The sequence below is a fragment of the Dreissena polymorpha genome, chromosome 14, assembly GCF_020536995.1.
Source record: "Dreissena polymorpha isolate Duluth1 chromosome 14, UMN_Dpol_1.0, whole genome shotgun sequence".
In the NCBI taxonomy this organism is placed as follows: domain Eukaryota; kingdom Metazoa; phylum Mollusca; class Bivalvia; order Myida; family Dreissenidae; genus Dreissena; species Dreissena polymorpha.
The window spans coordinates 35,106,515-35,123,283 of record NC_068368.1 but is presented as its reverse complement, the minus strand read 5'-3'; the positions used below and the strand labels follow the sequence as shown (position 1 = coordinate 35,123,283).

At 33.3% G+C, this 16,769-nt stretch overlaps 2 protein-coding genes across 4 annotated transcripts in view; both read left to right on the top strand.

Annotated features, from left to right (window-relative positions):
- The first annotated feature begins 1,368 nt into the window (after positions 1–1,368).
- On the top strand, positions 1,369–11,185 carry LOC127857085 (nuclear receptor ROR-alpha A-like). 3 transcript variants are annotated; one of them, XM_052393423.1, is made up of 11 exons: positions 1,369–2,384; positions 2,786–2,886; positions 4,414–5,048; positions 5,571–5,724; positions 6,116–6,337; positions 6,521–6,642; positions 7,138–7,242; positions 8,011–8,095; positions 8,928–9,071; positions 9,866–10,102; positions 10,376–11,185. In XM_052393423.1, the coding sequence occupies exons 3-11, from the start codon at positions 4,788–4,790 to the stop codon at positions 10,621–10,623; spliced, it is 1,578 nt and encodes a 525-aa protein (XP_052249383.1). In that variant the 5' UTR covers positions 1,369–2,384; positions 2,786–2,886; positions 4,414–4,787; the 3' UTR covers positions 10,624–11,185. The 3 variants fall into 3 exon arrangements, with proteins under 3 accessions (XP_052249383.1, XP_052249381.1, XP_052249382.1); XM_052393421.1 differs by lacking the exon at positions 2,786–2,886; XM_052393422.1 differs by lacking the exons at positions 1,369–2,384; positions 2,786–2,886 and adding an exon at positions 2,445–2,584.
- Positions 11,186–13,946: 2,761 nt separating this feature from the next.
- The window catches only part of LOC127857285 (amiloride-sensitive sodium channel subunit beta-2-like), a 26,555-nt gene continuing 23,732 nt past the window's right edge, over positions 13,947–16,769 (top strand). The window contains exon 1 of the mRNA XM_052393697.1: positions 13,947–13,965. Within this exon, the coding sequence (XP_052249657.1) occupies positions 13,947–13,965 (19 nt within the window). The remainder of the gene's footprint in view (positions 13,966–16,769) is intronic.

Here is a 16,769-nt window from a genome sequence, read left to right as displayed (position 1 = left end):
GTTCTTTTTCAATTAAAGACCTGTTTTTACCTGCAACAAGAATGGCAGAATTATCAGCATACAGAAGTAGTTTATTTTTAACCACTGCCTGCATATCATTCACATATATTAAGAACAGTAGTGCCCCCCAACAATGAATGTATTATATGTGTTACTATTAGTATGTATGTATGTGACTGTTACTATAAGCAAAGACCTATAGAATACATTCTATAGGTCTTTGCTATAAGTATGTATGTATGTGACTGTTACTAAAGGTATGTATGTATGTGACTGTTACAATGAGCATGAATGTATGTGACTGTTACAATTAATATGTATGTATGTGACTGTTACTATTAGTATGTATGGATGTGACTGTTACTATAAGTACATATGTATGTGACTGTTACTATCAGTACATATGTTTGTGACTGTTACTATAAGTACATATGTATGTGACTGTTACTTTTTGTATGTATTTACATGTATGTGACGGTTACTATTTTTACGTATGTATGTGACTTATTGTTACAACATATGTATGTGACCGTTACTATAAGTACGTATGTATGTGACTGTTACTATAAGTACGTATGTATGTGACTGTTACTATAAGTACGTATGTATGTGACTTATTATTACTACATATACATGTGACTGTTACTATAAGTACGTATGTGTGTGACAGTTACTACTTTTACGTATGTATGTGACTGTTACTATAAATACGTATGTATGTGACCATTACTATTAGTACGTATGTATGTTACTGTTAAAATTAGTAAGTATGTATGTGACCATTACTATTAGTACGTATGTATGTGACTGTTACTATTAGTACGTATGTTTGTGACCATTACTATTAGTACGTATGTATGTGACTGTTACTATAAATACGTATGTGTGTGACTGTTACTATTAGTAAGTATGTATGTGGCCATTACTATTAATACGTATGTATGTGACTGTGTCTATTAGTACGGTTCGTTAGTCTTGTACGTTATTTGTTTGGGAGAGCAAGGGCACACCGCATTTAAAGCGGGTATATACGATTTTTTATATGTGTTTAATTGTAATATATTGATAAAATATTTTTCAATAACACAAAATAGGCAAGAAAAATTATACATTAAAGCCGAATTTAATAAAATGCAGCAAAGACAAATAAGCGCCCCGAGCCGAAAATCACGTACATATTTTCCTACAATAACCGAAGCATTCGTCTTTGTATTAGGATCGGAGATAGTGTTCGTGTGTCGTATGAATAGATATCGTTGCAGGAATTCAAATAAACCGTTAAACTAAGTTTAGATGCACATCGTACATGTATGGTATATATGCTGGCGAAATCGGCTGTACAGCCGTTTTCGATTTCAGAATTAAATATCTGGCTTATTTCGCATTTTTCGACACATGTTCTTCTTAACTTTTATTTTAATTTATATTGATAAATATATATAATAAGTTTTTTTTACACAGTTTACATAAATTCATAAATATTTGACAAAATCGTATATACCCGCTTTATGAAGCCTCGGAAGGACTTCATACAAACTTCATACATTTCTTGCATTTGGCGAGCATTAACATTTTAAGATTGCCATGGAGAAAGACATTAACGTAAGTTATTGATATAAAGTTATTTATTAGTCTTTGACATGAGATGACTATACATAATGCACTGACTGAACTACATGTGTGTGCAAATATTACTACATGTTTGTGCAAATATTACCGCTACGCTCTATCGCCCCTCGTTGAACGGCGTATCATTCAACGCATACTAGGCGTGTTGTAGGTTTAAAACGTGGAACGTCGATTAAAGGGACGGTTCACAATTAACAACTGGAATAACTGCTTTAAATGACATTTGACAAAAATAAATTAGAAAAACATATCACATCTATGTTAACGTGGCCCTGCTTTGGTAAAATAATAACTTATATAATAATAATGCATTTTTTGCGTGAAAAAAAAACAACAAGAACAGTTGGGACAGTTAGTATATCTACCTTTATGCCATGTATGCAATGCAATCGTCAAAACTAATGTGCTTTAAACACTTGAAAAAATGGCGCACCTGTTAAATATGACACAAATTGAAGAAGACAACAAATGTTTCTTATTACTTTTTTTTACCATCCTCTTAATTCATTAGACATACACTTATCGTATATGTCTACCTGTGTTGTTATTTCATCAGGAGATGTAATGAGTATACTCCATTAAAGTTGGTATTTACCAAGTTATGTGTGTTAAGTGTTTTTTTTACGGACATCGAACATTAAGTCAGTCGAGACATGTTTTAGGTCATTAATTCGTTTAAGAGAAATTATGAGTTTGTTTTTGAACTTGAGTTTTGGCTAAATTGATGTATTATCGATAGTATCGTGATAAACCCGGTAAGCACATGTTTTATTGACGTTGTTGTTTTGTTTCTCATTCGGATAAATTTATTCAGTGTCTGAACATTACTATATTTAGGAGATGTATATAAGTAAACACCCACACCTACATACATGTAATTTAGTGATTATTGAATGTTTTTCATTCGTTCAACTGTCAGATTCAACGTCGTCTGCTAAGTTAAGAGTTTTGTCTGGTAAGATTTTCAATTACATAAATATATAGATTTAAAAAATAACTTTTCATCAGTTATTGTTAATCGACGGATAAACGACCAAATATGACGCTTGCATTTTAAACAACGCATCACAGCGACAGTGTTGTATATTGACTGATAAAAACAAATGATGCTTCATGTATCTCTTTTCTTGTTGAACACATTAATATATTTATGTAGTAATCTTGGACCAAATAATTGTAATGTTTTTTAAGTGTGCTAGTTTTTTTAAAACGGATGGGTGATGTTCGTGGAGTATGGCCGTTATTTCAGTCAGTAAGGTATGTTAAATGTGTTTTCTTTTTTATGGTATGCTAAAACCTGTCCAAATATTAATTGGAATCGTTCACAGATTTTCATACTTGTAAAAAATGTCATCAAATGAATGTATAATAAAGGTAAAATATAACATGAAATGTGCCTGGCCTCTGATTCGAATACGGGGTCTGTAGAAGAAAACAGAACGTGCTAAATCTTCACACCTCGTTCTGTTTTAATTGGTAAGCTGTAAAACTGAATGTCCTGGTATACACGTTTTTGCTAAATTGTTGAAGAAAAAGCGTTGCAAACCTTTCTTTTTTCAGATGTTATATGAATATGTTTTGTTTTATTTTGCTTAATTAATTACACTAGAGGATCCGCGGAGGAGACACCTGCCCCCCCCCCCCCCTCCCCCCTAAAATTTCGAGACCTTACATCTATAAAAAAGCGAGCGGGCATCCTCTCGGGCGTGCTTTCGAGTGGGCATTCATGGTGGGGGAGGGGGGCGGGGTTGTAGTTGACAATCGTGGGCGGGCGTTGTGCCATCCTTTACATTTTGGGAATAAGTTTTGTATTACTGACATTTCTTACTTTATTAGCCATTTATCACGCGATTCACACATCTGTTCATTTGAGGGCTCTATACCAAACGTGCGTATGGTTCCGCTTCACGTCAAAATAAACCACAATAGCTAGAAATAGTCACATTTCTTAATACGTTTTTCTAACGGGTGGTTGTATTTGTGAAAAGTTAAACTCACATGTTTATTAGCCGGTCCTCTGATAAAATTAATCAAAAGGTTCCACTGCATTGCACAAATGGGACACTTGAACTAAAATATAATTTGCGTTTAAGTTTTGAATGTTAAACATCTTTTTTTAAGTTCCGCTTAGCTGCACAAAATGGATAGCTAAAACTAGAAATACATCTGAAAATCAAACAATGTCACACACACACTGAGATACATTAAGTGGTCATCTAACAAAATAATTGAAAACTTACTGATCCATTTATCGACTATTCAATGAAACTCCATCAACAATATAACCCGTCTTGCTTTTTTGCGCAATTAAAGATAACATGTTAAGTGAATACAACTTTCAAATATGCAAATATTACATACTTTATCAGATATATATGTAGCAAGTCAGTGATTTTATGTAATCTCTCTCTTGCTCATTGTGCTAATACCAAATATGTATTTTGTCTTTTAAAACTAACTATATAGTATTTCATCTTATATATTGAATTTCAAACTGCCTTACTTTTTTATCCAACATGTACATTACCACTCATAAACATAAACATTCCGGCTTTAAAGCGGTATGAGCATTTTGTCGTCTTATACATGGTTTTCTGCTCAAAATGTAAATAAAAGAACCGTAACCAATCATGTTAAATACCACGAATACTTTAAACCGACTATATCATCGCTTGGTGTGTAATGGCGGCAAGGGTATGTTAAAGCTATAATATTGATATTCTGGCAACCATATCTCTGCGCAGATGTTGAAGTAAGGGATGAATGCAAGTACTTTGTTTCCAGGTACGTTGACGATCCGCAGACTGTGTTAGACCAGAAGATTCAGCTTGGGAGGGAGTTCAGGCCATCAAAACACAGGAAGGTCACATTAAAACTGAACAATTTGCAAATCTAAGCCAGTGTTATCAAACTGAGCTCACTTCCAAATCTAGGACAGCTTATGAAAACTTTAAAATGTGAGACAGTTCTGAAAAAAAACAAAAACAACTTCCAGATATAAAAGAGTTCGTTCAGCCAAGAAACATGGTAAATGTGTGACAGTTTTATGAAAACAATTTAAACTTCCAATTCGTGGACAGATTTTTGAACACTAAGACATTTTTCAAATCTAGAAGATTCCTAAGCAAACTTGCAAACATTTTAAATCTCGACCAGAAATGTCTTCAGATGAACGTCAAGTCGCAAAATGCCTGTCAAAGAGGAAAAACGTCCCGGTTTCGAAAAGTGACCTTGCGTCGAAAACGTCAACAAAAGCCAAGGCCGACAGCACTACACAGCCAACAAAACCTAAACAAAAGCGTCGACGCGAAAAGAACCTTGATCCATGCCCGCCAGAGACCCCACTTCCGCCCTGCCGCGTGTGTGATGAGATAGCTTCCGGTTACCATTATGGAGTGAACTCATGCGAAGCATGCAAGGTAGTGGAATGAAAGGTTTACGTCCATAGACATGTTTGTGATACGACATCACACATTTCTAACTTATTTATTCGCAAGCAGTAATATTTCAACTAACACGTGAAAATGTGTATTTACATGGTTTTCGCTAACGATTGTTTATTTTTTCGTTAACAGAGCTTTGTTTTATTCTTACCGGCAAATTAACAAAATATGTTATTGTATGTTAAAAAGTTAATCTTGGCATATAAATTTGGGAGACGATCGCGGCAATACTTTTGAATTTTATATATAGTAAGTAAGCAATTGGTTAAACAAGAAATAAAACGGAAATATTGTTCAAACGTGTATATATTAGATTCATTTAGTTGATGCTTATCTTAAAATATCACATTGTTCTCAATCAAGTACATAGCTTGTCCTCATTTTTATATAACGATTGCTTTTTTACTTTCTATTACACGAAGTGTTAAAGAAATGAACATCTGCCAGTCACTGTGCAGCTAACAGTTGTTTTGCTGCTTGACTTTTAACGTTTTGCAGGCTTTCTACAAAAGAACGCTCAAGAAGGTAGAAGTAAATTACAAGTGTAAATGTACCCCAGATGAAGCGGCTGCCTGGAAAACTGGGCCACAGAGCAATGGATGTCCGTCATGTAGATACGAGAGATGTCTGACTGTTGGAATGTCTCGCAACGGTGCGTGTCCTGTGTTATTTAACATGAAATATATTCTATATGGTCAAAGAAAAGTGTGCCTTTATGGTCAGTTTTCACTAGCTTGAAATGTTATTGCATGATGTTCAATGACAGCGTACGTAGTTTGATCATTTGCCTGCTGTTGCATAATTTAAATGCAAAAAATGATTTTTAATCAGCTAAGAGTAGACAAGTAATCTTTAATAAAAACTTTTAACACTATTTTACAACGTTATTTGATATTTTGCCTTAGCATTTATATTTTCTTTACCACGATTTTCTATTGCACGTGCCAACTTGAGAGAGAGATATTTGCCTAAATGACTTAATAGCGCGACCATCCTTAGGATAAAAATATTGAGGTTGATCATTATATGTTTTTATCTTTCAGCAATGAAAATTGGTCGATACACGCTAGAACATAAATCTGAGAACATTCGCGAGGTGACAAAAGCAAGAGTCGAAGATTCAGAAACAATTGCAACTCCGTCGAGATCTTCAAGCAATCTCACAGATATGGAGCAACCAGCACCACAGCCATCTTCGCCAATCTCAATTGAAGACATTATTATCAAATCGTTTTCATTCGCGCTTTCACCGGATAATTTATACGGTAAACAATTGTGTCTGTTTCAATTATTAAATGATTTAAATTCAGAATGTAAATATTTTAATAAAAAATGATTAAAACGACAAGAACCTTTATCAAAAATGTGGGTAGAGTTTCTATCACTCATGGTGCGATTATGTGACATTTGGTTTTTGTTCTATTGATTTATCCTTTTTGTTTGAAAAGATGATGATCTCCAAATCAGCGATACTGAAGAATCATGCGTTAACAATTTTATGATACAAGGAACCGACTTGGCAGGCACTGATACAAGCGGCTTGGAATCAAAGCCAGGACCTTCACTGAAGGTTTACCTAATTGTTTATTTTGTGCTTATTTGTTCATTTATAATTAGTATTAATGGTGAACCTGACAATTATGCACAAACTATAAGATAATATGAATGTCTTTTAAAAGTAAGAACGACTGAATATACCGATCAAGTGTTTTAATTCAGCAATTCCTGTATAGAATTTAAGCATTGTGGTTTGCTTTAACCAGTGACTTTTTTGTTCATTTTTATGGGGTTAACAATTCTTGTAATATAAATGAACTTTGATTTCCCCTTTTTACCAAAAAATCGCCATCTCAAGATATGTTTAACTAGTCAAACATTCACTTAAGTAATGATTGTCAATTTAATGTTTTGCCTGTACGGACATGGGCGATTTTGTGTTTTTGTCGCAAAGTTCTTTTGGTGGACATATATTTAACAACATATGTACAGAATACTAGTACTGTTGATAAAACATGTATATTTAAGACGGATACAGTTAACAGTTTACTTTCTCGGATGTACACAGGAAATGGAACAAATTGTAAAGATTCTTACAAAAGCAAACAAAGAAACTTCTGAGGAGTTGGCTATATCTCAAGAAGAAATCCAAAGGGTCCATACAAGTGTTTTGGTATGTAATTAGTCACTTGGAATTGAATATTTATAATTCGATCAAAAATGTTCTTGCGGAAAAAACACAAGTTATTTGTTGCGATATAATGTCTTATTTCAACGTGTTAAAGGGATCTTTTCACGCTTTGGTAAATTGACAAAATTGAAAAAAGTTGTTTCAGATTCGTAAGTTTTCGTTTTAGTTATGATATTTGTGAGGAAACAGTAATACTGAACATTAACCATGCTCTAATATAGCCATTATATGCATCTTTTGACGATTTTAAAACCTAAAAATTATAAAGCGTTGCAACGCGAAACGATTGAATAATTTGGAGAGTTCTGTTTTTGTCGTTAAATTTTGTGAAAGTACGAAGATTGCTTATATTAGGTATAAAATACGTCCAGAATGTGTACTCGGCGGAATAGCTCAGTAGGCTAAAGCGTTTTTACTTCAGGACTCTGGCAGGACTCCAGGGGTCACTGGTTCGAAACCTGGTCCGGCCAATGTTCTTTTCCTTTTTTTAATTTTTTTCTTGATTTTTAACTGGAGCTTTTACGATCCAATGTTTACATTTATCAATATAAAGCATTTAATGAATAAGTTAAACAAATGCCAAATTCTGTGAAAAGGCCCCTTTAAAATACGTGTGATTATTAATTTTAGATGACGTATTATTGTAGAAACGTATTTTATGATGTTTATGGATGCTGCGCTTCAATTTAACGGGTATGCGATTTTTAGTGTACGATGCAAATTTAATATAGAAATCTTTTTATAATGCAGGAGAATTATCAACTGAAGTCACAAGTATTTGGATTAATGAAACCAATCTCAATCCAGGAATACTTGGAATTTTACAAGTCAACAGGTACAAGTTATCTAAAAACATATTACGTTTTATTAAAGTTAAAGGTGTACATGTGAATTATGAAGTTTTTAATGACATGCGCACAGCAAGTATGTAATTGACGAGATTGGACAACATGCGCACAGCAAGTATGTAATTGACGAGATTGGACAACGCTAATTTTTTTATTTCAACGACCTCGTCCAAGGCTCCAACATGCACATTCAATTTTATTGTGAGATTTAAAGAACACAGGAAAACAATTGTTTTAATTAAAATCGCATCAGTGCGATGTCAAAGAAAACAGCTTCTCTATCATAAAATAACGTCATTTGGAAAAAAGACACTGGTAGCAACGTAAGATACGAACAAAGTGACAACGTATGGTAACACATACCTTTGAAATAAATAAATTAACGAACGAATCACATTGAGCTGGTGGAAACATCGTTAAAGAAGGAAATAACAATGGTGTATAATGACGTTGTTATAAGTATACACTAAAATAATAATATTTGATAACGTGTGGAAAACAACGCACACTCATTTACGACCAAGTCAAGTAACATACCTACTGTTATTATTACCATAATCAGCAACAACGTCATACAGAGAAAGGAAGCATTTTGTTCTGAACGCTAGGCAATATCATTATTTTACTATGTTAAATGTTACGGAATGAACACTTTGATTAGACACTCAGACACAAACACTATTTATAGAGGAGCGATTAAAACTATTCCTACGAACATTTAGTTTAACACAATTAAAAGTATAAATGTATATACACAGTATTAATTACTAGTATATCTGATGTAAATAACAAGTTCAATTTAAATTTCTACTGCACAAGGTATAGATGTAGACGGCCGGGGTGAAGAACTCATTACAGCCATACTGCATTTCCAGAAAAAGATTGTCGAAAGTGTTAAGTTTGCGAAAACCATTCCGGGATTCAGGCAGCTTTGTCCAGACGATCAAGCCAGTCTGCTGAAGGGTAAATGTTGTTTTATGCTAAAAACAAATGCTTTGCTAAAGTGAAAACATGCAGAAGCAACGCTGTGAGTCAATACAGATGTTTAAGAAATTTGATTTGAGATGATAATGGAACGTCTTGCATGAGCTTGCTTTTAACAGAATATGAACGTTTGTATTTCTCAATACGTTGTTAAGGCATGAGCTCAGTACGTTTAAAACGTTTTTGTTAACAGGTTCTCAAGTTGTATATGTTGTAGTTTAGTTCTTGAAGATTATCGAAATGTTTTCCATACGGTCGATTATGACAATTAGCTATACACGTTTAAGATAATCGTCCTCGATACATTTTACAGAAAATCAATACGGATTGCTTGTTATCAATATAGCAAACAATTAAACTTAGGAAATTCTAGCAAGAGAGTAATTCTTGTTTTTATCCGATAAGTTTGCAACAGCAACTAAATTTTGAACAAAAGTGAGCTCACCGGTTCAATGCACAGGATTGTGTGTTAAAACCGGTGTAAGGGCTAACCTTACTTTACACTGATGCTTGACAGATCATTGATACGTTGTTCTAATTATCTATACGTTTTCACCATACTTTTCGAACGTTCTAGATTTGTTTTAGAGTTTAATGGGTTTTTTTACGTGTCCGATACCTTTTGCATGCTCTCGACAAGTATTAAACGTTCTCGTAAATTGCACCCATTTTCGATACGTTTTTCATGAAGTTTTATACGTTTCTAAGGTATGAAACGTTTGATATGTTTTTATATGATTTTGCTCTTTACACGTTTACAATACGCTTTACAGCTTCTCGAGTGGACATAGACATTATTTGTACGTACAAATATATGTACCACTGTCACAACGTGGAACGCCAGGTTATAATAACTCCCTGGGGCGGGAAATATCACATTGACGAGCTCGAAAAGGTTTTTCCTCGTGACCTCGTGCTAGGACGAAACAAAGCCGTGCGAAGCCTCTACGAGCTTGGCCTGTCAGAACACGAGGAGGCAGTGGTAAAGGCGTTCGTAGTTATGTCTCCAGGTAACAACATAGATCATCAATTGGCAAATACATGTTATATTCCACTAAAAACTAAAAGTTTATATCATATGATATCTGAAATATTCCATATATAACGACGAGTTTATTAATCACTTCTTTGTCGTGTTCTAATTTATTTTGGTATGATACCGTCTTTTATTTTGAGAGTATTTTAATAATAAAATGCTTTTGTCATGACTGGCAATTGGACGATTGAAAAATCTTTATTCTATGTCCACGTGGAATTTATACTATTCCTTGATGAACATTTAGATCGATGCGAGCTGAGGGAACCCGAAAAAGTGCAAGAATCTCAAGATAAGCTGCTTTCCTGCTTGCGTCATTTGTTTAACATTCGTCCGGGCGGGACGGGAACCAGACTTTACAAATTATTTGATATTCTTACTTACTTCCGGTCTTTGTTCGAGCGGGAAACAGAGTTTGTAAAGACTGTGAAAGTCCATGCGCCAGACTATCTCTATGACGACAAGTTCGCGCTTATAAGAGAGTTTGTCCTGTAGCCCCATCGATAGATTCGCCGTTTTAGACAGTTTGATCAATAACTTCAACAACAGACTTGTTCATCTTATACTGTTAATTGGGATTTTAGAATCTTTTGTTTAGTTCCAACGATATACTCGGCCTGCTAAAGAATATAAAATACAGCTTCAAATATAGACTCATAACTTTAGAGACATTTGTAATTATAACAGCTTCAAATATACCGAAATTACTTAAGTTTTCGAACAGTCCTGAGTTTTCGGACAACATCTTCTAGAAAAAAATCGCGAATCTTATTGTCGGACACCCGGGTTTTACTATAATAATAATAATATAATAATAATAATAATAATAATAATCTCTTTATTTTCCGAAGGTAACTCATTAAGACAACACATTGATACAAAGTCATGCAGACAGTTTAACAATGGCAATCTTATTTTCAATGAGGCCTTCAAACAACTATGGTATGTGTAATGCATTTCTATAGTATAATGCAAACATGTAGACTTTGACGGACATAAGAGTACTGTAACAGTGTAATAGAAGTGTCATAAAAAGCAAGTATATTATATGACTTCTCTTATATTATTAATTTCTCTTCCGATATTGAAATGGTCTCAAGGAACAAATATTTATAAACAGAAAGTATTTAAGAATATAAATGTATTGTTGATTACATTTTCCCATATGCACACACTCTAACGCACGCACGCACACACACACGCGCGCACGCACACACCTATACACACACACACACACACACACACTTATACAATTACCATATCTTAATTAACACGACCAATAACAATAACAAAAAGTTAACAAAACAGCCGCGTACATTATTGTACAAAGTTAGAGTTTAAAAACGTGGAATACATAATTCTTGAAATAGTTAACGATTGATAGAAGCGGCTGATGTACACAAATATTATAATTACAGAAAACAATATTCATGACCAGTGTTGTTCACAATAGGATATGAAATTACCCAACTGTTATGAAGAATAGCCTGCACCTCCTTGCTATATAAATAGTTTGAAAAAGCAATATGTATATTTGTTTGCAGAATTTAAATCTACAGTAATCATTACGACACTTATGGAGGAGTATTTGACTTTTGAATAAGAGGAAAACAGAAAAATGTTACTACGCTTGAGACTCATTTTGCGCCTCAAAGAGGAAATATTTCTTAAGCCTATGTTTGAAAGTGGTGAGAGTGAGAGATTGGCGAATACTAACCGGTATGTGTTTCCATATTTCCATACCAGAGTAACTAAACGACTTTTTTAAAAGGTTTGAGTGAGGTGTTTTATGCGTCAAATCATTGTTTGATATCGATCTTAAATTGTAATTATTGTTTTTCACCAGTTTTATCAAGTCGTCAATATATGTGGGCGTTAAATTATGAAGAGATTTGTAAATAATTATACCTGTGAAATATTTACATCTGTTTTCAAACGAAAGCCATTGTATTTACTCTTAATATAATGACTCTTAGTTGTCGGACACCTAACGCATGTATTTTAACAACCCGATGGCGGTTATAAAACGTTGCAGACAGTGCGAGAAGTCAGTGGACCGTAACATTTTCGGTATATATTGTAAAATTGGCATGTGATAGAAAATGGTTACACCGGGTAGCTTTATTAGATAACGGTATGCAGTTGAACTGATCGGAGTAAGGAAATTATAAGTTCACAGTTGCTATTGTTTGCTTTTTTTTTGTATTATTTTGATAATGATGTCAATTTAAATCCAATTATGATATTACTTTTGAACATTATTGTTTGTTTGTTTGTCAATGTTGTGTAATAATTCACAATTCACTTCCCCAGGCGTTCAAAGACGCTGAACAAAGAAATGTAGATCGAACGCAATGTGCACTTTTTTCTTTATTTAATCAGATAAAGTTCATACACAAGTATATACAACTGTTTATGGTGGTCGGTATTAAAAACTTTATCAAAATAAAATCAACCATGATATGGACTGAGTTTAACCTAAATGAAGACATATCTTTAAAATACCAGAGACGTAGATAACATGTTATCTACGTCTCTGAAAATACTCTAGATTTAGACTTTGCAACGTTTACTGCGGTAGGGTTAGGTATAAGGGGAACTTATACTGCCTTACTATATGAGCTAGCTTTTATAGCGACGCGGTAGTGTCTGCCTGATTTGGATCCGGGAGGTCCCGGGTTGAATCCCCTTTGTTTAGGGGATTGTTCCGGCTGGATTACATAACCAACTTACAAGTGCGCACTTTTATTTATTATTGATCAATACCATTAGCCAGATGACATACAACGCAGAAATAAAGGGACCTGTTCACGGTTTGGTAAATTGAAAAAATCAGATTTACAAATTTTCATTGAAGTTATATTATTTTTGAGAGAACAATAATACTGAACATTTACCAGGCTCTAAAATATCCATTATATGCACCTTTTTACGATTTAAAAACTTGAACATTATAAAGCGTTACAAAACGCGAAACGATTGAATAATTGTGAGAGTTATTGTAATATTTTGTTACACTACTTGGATTGCGTAATCCTACTTGGATTGCGTATATAAATGTATTAGAACGGATGGTCGAGTGACCTAAGTGACAAACTTTTACACAAAGTGCTTCGATCCCAGGCTATGATTACTTTTTTCTCTCTTTAATTGTTTTCTTGTTTTAAACTGGGGCCTTTTTTTAATTCCGATGTTTGCATTTAAAGATTTAAAGCTTCTAATGACACATTAAAAAATGCCAAAATCTGTGAACAAGTTACTTTAATGTCATTTCTATACTTATAATGCCTCATTGTTTCTTAAGCGTCTTAATGTGCGGACACGAACAAACATAGTATTGGTTTATTCTCTACTTGCAAGTAATATTGCTTCAAAGATAGATTCACTGTCACCTTTTTATTAATTCCAAAGATTTATTGACTTGTTTACCCTTTTAAAGTTTGTTTAATTGTATAACTTCAACGATAAAATCGCAAGTATTTTTTTGCTATTTAGCCTCAACGATTGACTCATCATTTTATAGAACTTGTTCATAATAGTTCTTTATTTCAGCGATTTACTAGTCATACGCTTTCTAGCGGATTCATTCAACAGAAAGGATAATATTATCTGCATTTTGCTGAATACCGGTATATCAAACTATAGACTTGCGTGTTTGATTGTTTATGCTGTAGCTTGCACGATATATTTTTTTTGCGTTGTGTAGCCTATTCTATATACTATATTAAGGCGTAACATATACACTTGTTTGTTGGATTTTGTATCGATTTACAGTTTTTCGGACTACCATGACCTTAGTTTTTTTTAATGTTAGCGAAATGCCACCTGTCGCAGTAGGTTTGTAAAGTGTTTAATGATTCTTGAAGACTCTCCTTTTTCAAATAATAAAGCCTCATCGTCAGAGATTAATAATAGTTTTATTGATATCTGATCTAGTGTAGTTCCGGCGTTGATTACAATTTGTTAATCGAATTCGATGTCGTTAATAAAATGAGAAAACAATATGGACGAGGTTATACCCCCCTGAAGTATGCCCAAGTTTGTACTAAATATGTCTGATCAACTACCCATGTGTTTAATCTGTAATTTTACCTCGTCATTCATGGATCAAATACGTTTTAAAAGTTTAGCGTCGATGCCAACATTTAATTTAGTCATTTATTCTATAATTGACCGCGATTGATGACGTCATATGCTTTCTGGCAGTCAATATGGCAACAATATAGTTTATCTTTATTCTGTGACTGTTTTTCTATAAGGGCATTAAGAATAAATTTTCCATCAACCGTGCTAAAGTTTGATTTAAAGCCAAACAACTTATTACAGTAATTCCCCGATATTAATTTGGGTCTGATATGTCTCCACGTCTTGTATCGGCACCCAACTATACGGAGAATGTCTATATATTCATTTTTCTGATACTAAGTTTACGTTTACAAGTGCCCATCTCTTGCTTTAAAGTAAACAAAGGGTTATTGCTAATGAAATTGTATAGAACGAATAGACAGTGCCTGACAGACGTTCTAGAAAAAGGAAAAATAAATTAGTTGGCCAATGACACTTGCGAAATCGTGACGGTCGAGTCGCACTGAATGTTTGCCTGTATTATTTTCAATGTTCGATGGCGATTTATTGTCATGGGAGATGAAATCGAAGTAAGATATAATTAAGTTCTAGTGTAAACTCGCTGGCAATTAGTAAACATTCATTACCAGAAAGAGGTGTACTAAAAAACGATCTCCGATCACAACGAACAGAAACATTTATATCACGGATGAACGTAGCAAGTAAGTCATGTTTGCGCTGATTGAACGTTTTATGTTATATTTTGTTTCTACTGATTATATTTATTTATTTATCTATGTATTTATTTATTTGTTTATTGATTAATTAATTAATTAATTGATTTATTTATTTATTAATTTATGTTTTTATTTTAAGGGAAACACATTAGAGGGTTATTAATATAATAGCTGAATTCATTTTAATACATCAGATTACAGTCCAGACATAAATAACGATATGTCACAATAAACATAAATGCTTTGGGAATAAATATTCAAATTGCATATAAGCTAAAATACTCAGTCGTTCCATTGATATAGGGGAATTAATATTTTGTCAATACTAAAAAACATGCACCGCGTAAGTATGAAGGTGGCGTTAATTCTGTTCGTAAATTTGGAAACCGCAACATTTACAAAACAATAATCCATCGATTTGCAGATTTTTTTCTATAATACTTTCTTCCCTTAAATAGTTTATTATTTATATCTATATATTTTCATCTGACCCTTTTAATGGTTTAGAACGGTAATTCGACATTTTGATTGCCTGTCCTTTCTTAGCACATTGCTTAGTGTAATTGTATTCTGGATCCAAAACCTATGAACAAATATTCTAAGACACATCCAGTTTCCAACCTTCAATCTTTTTTTTCGAAACCACTTATAAAAAAATCGCTATTGTGAACATAAAAAATGATCAAGAAAAACTTATATTTATACAAAAGTGTATTATATATGCATTTATAATAGCAAATAAATAAACCAGTGGAATAAAGAAAATGTAAGCGTACATTTGTGTCATAATTATACAGTTTGAAAGCGAGAAGCAATACACATCTCTTGCCACTTGTCATTTCAAAAATATTTTTTTTACCAAACCATTGCAGACGATAAATAAAATCGTCGAACAAAGACATTTTCTACAATGTATCCTTGATTGCGTTTTGGATTTTACCACAAATGTTTAGTTCTAGCTTCACGTTCAAGGGCCCCGCGTCTGCCCCAAACAAACATGCCAGAATCGTGTTGCAGTTGAGCATTTTCAGTGTTGCATAACTTATAAAACATATTGTTTTTATACACAACTCACATAAACTTCTTATAAGTATGAATATTGTGTAGCATCATTTATAACAAAAATGCCATTGGACCCGATAGTGTTGATATTTCTCGGATCAAGATGCTAAAAATAGTTCAATTGTTTTAATCGGTAACAAGGATTCATTATCAGCTCATAGTGTAAAAATACAATATGTTGACATGATATCTACACAGATAAAGAAGGAATCACTCGCCTAAACATTGGAATTAAAGTACGTTTTCCATCATGTTTAACACATGCACAATTATGACTGAGAAAATAAAGGGGCTTTTCTCTCTTTTTGTTTAGAAAAAAATATCATTTCAATATTAATTAATTATTTGGAATAATCTGAAATAATGATAGAAGCAAGAAAATATAAATAATAAAAGTTAATGATTAAAAATTGTTGCGGGCATTAAACGGATAATACTAAATTAGACAAACTCAATCATTGAAAGACATAAAAAGAAAACAAAGGTTTTATAAAGACGAACAAGTATATATACTAGCATATTAGTGGGCATTCATTATAATAAGTGAACTCAAGCGGGGATTTTCCGGGTTCATAAATTGTGAACAGTTTTTTTGTCCGACCCTGAAACCCGTTAACTGGGAACATGTCCACCTTTTCAAATTTCATGATCGGATTTAAGACCGTCCTTGCATTGTCCGGATACAATTTAAATCAAAAACAGAAGCAAATCCTGCTATATTTATACTTTTAATTTGCACCCATGTTTCGTGCGCATCGGACTTGTTTAAATCTGGAA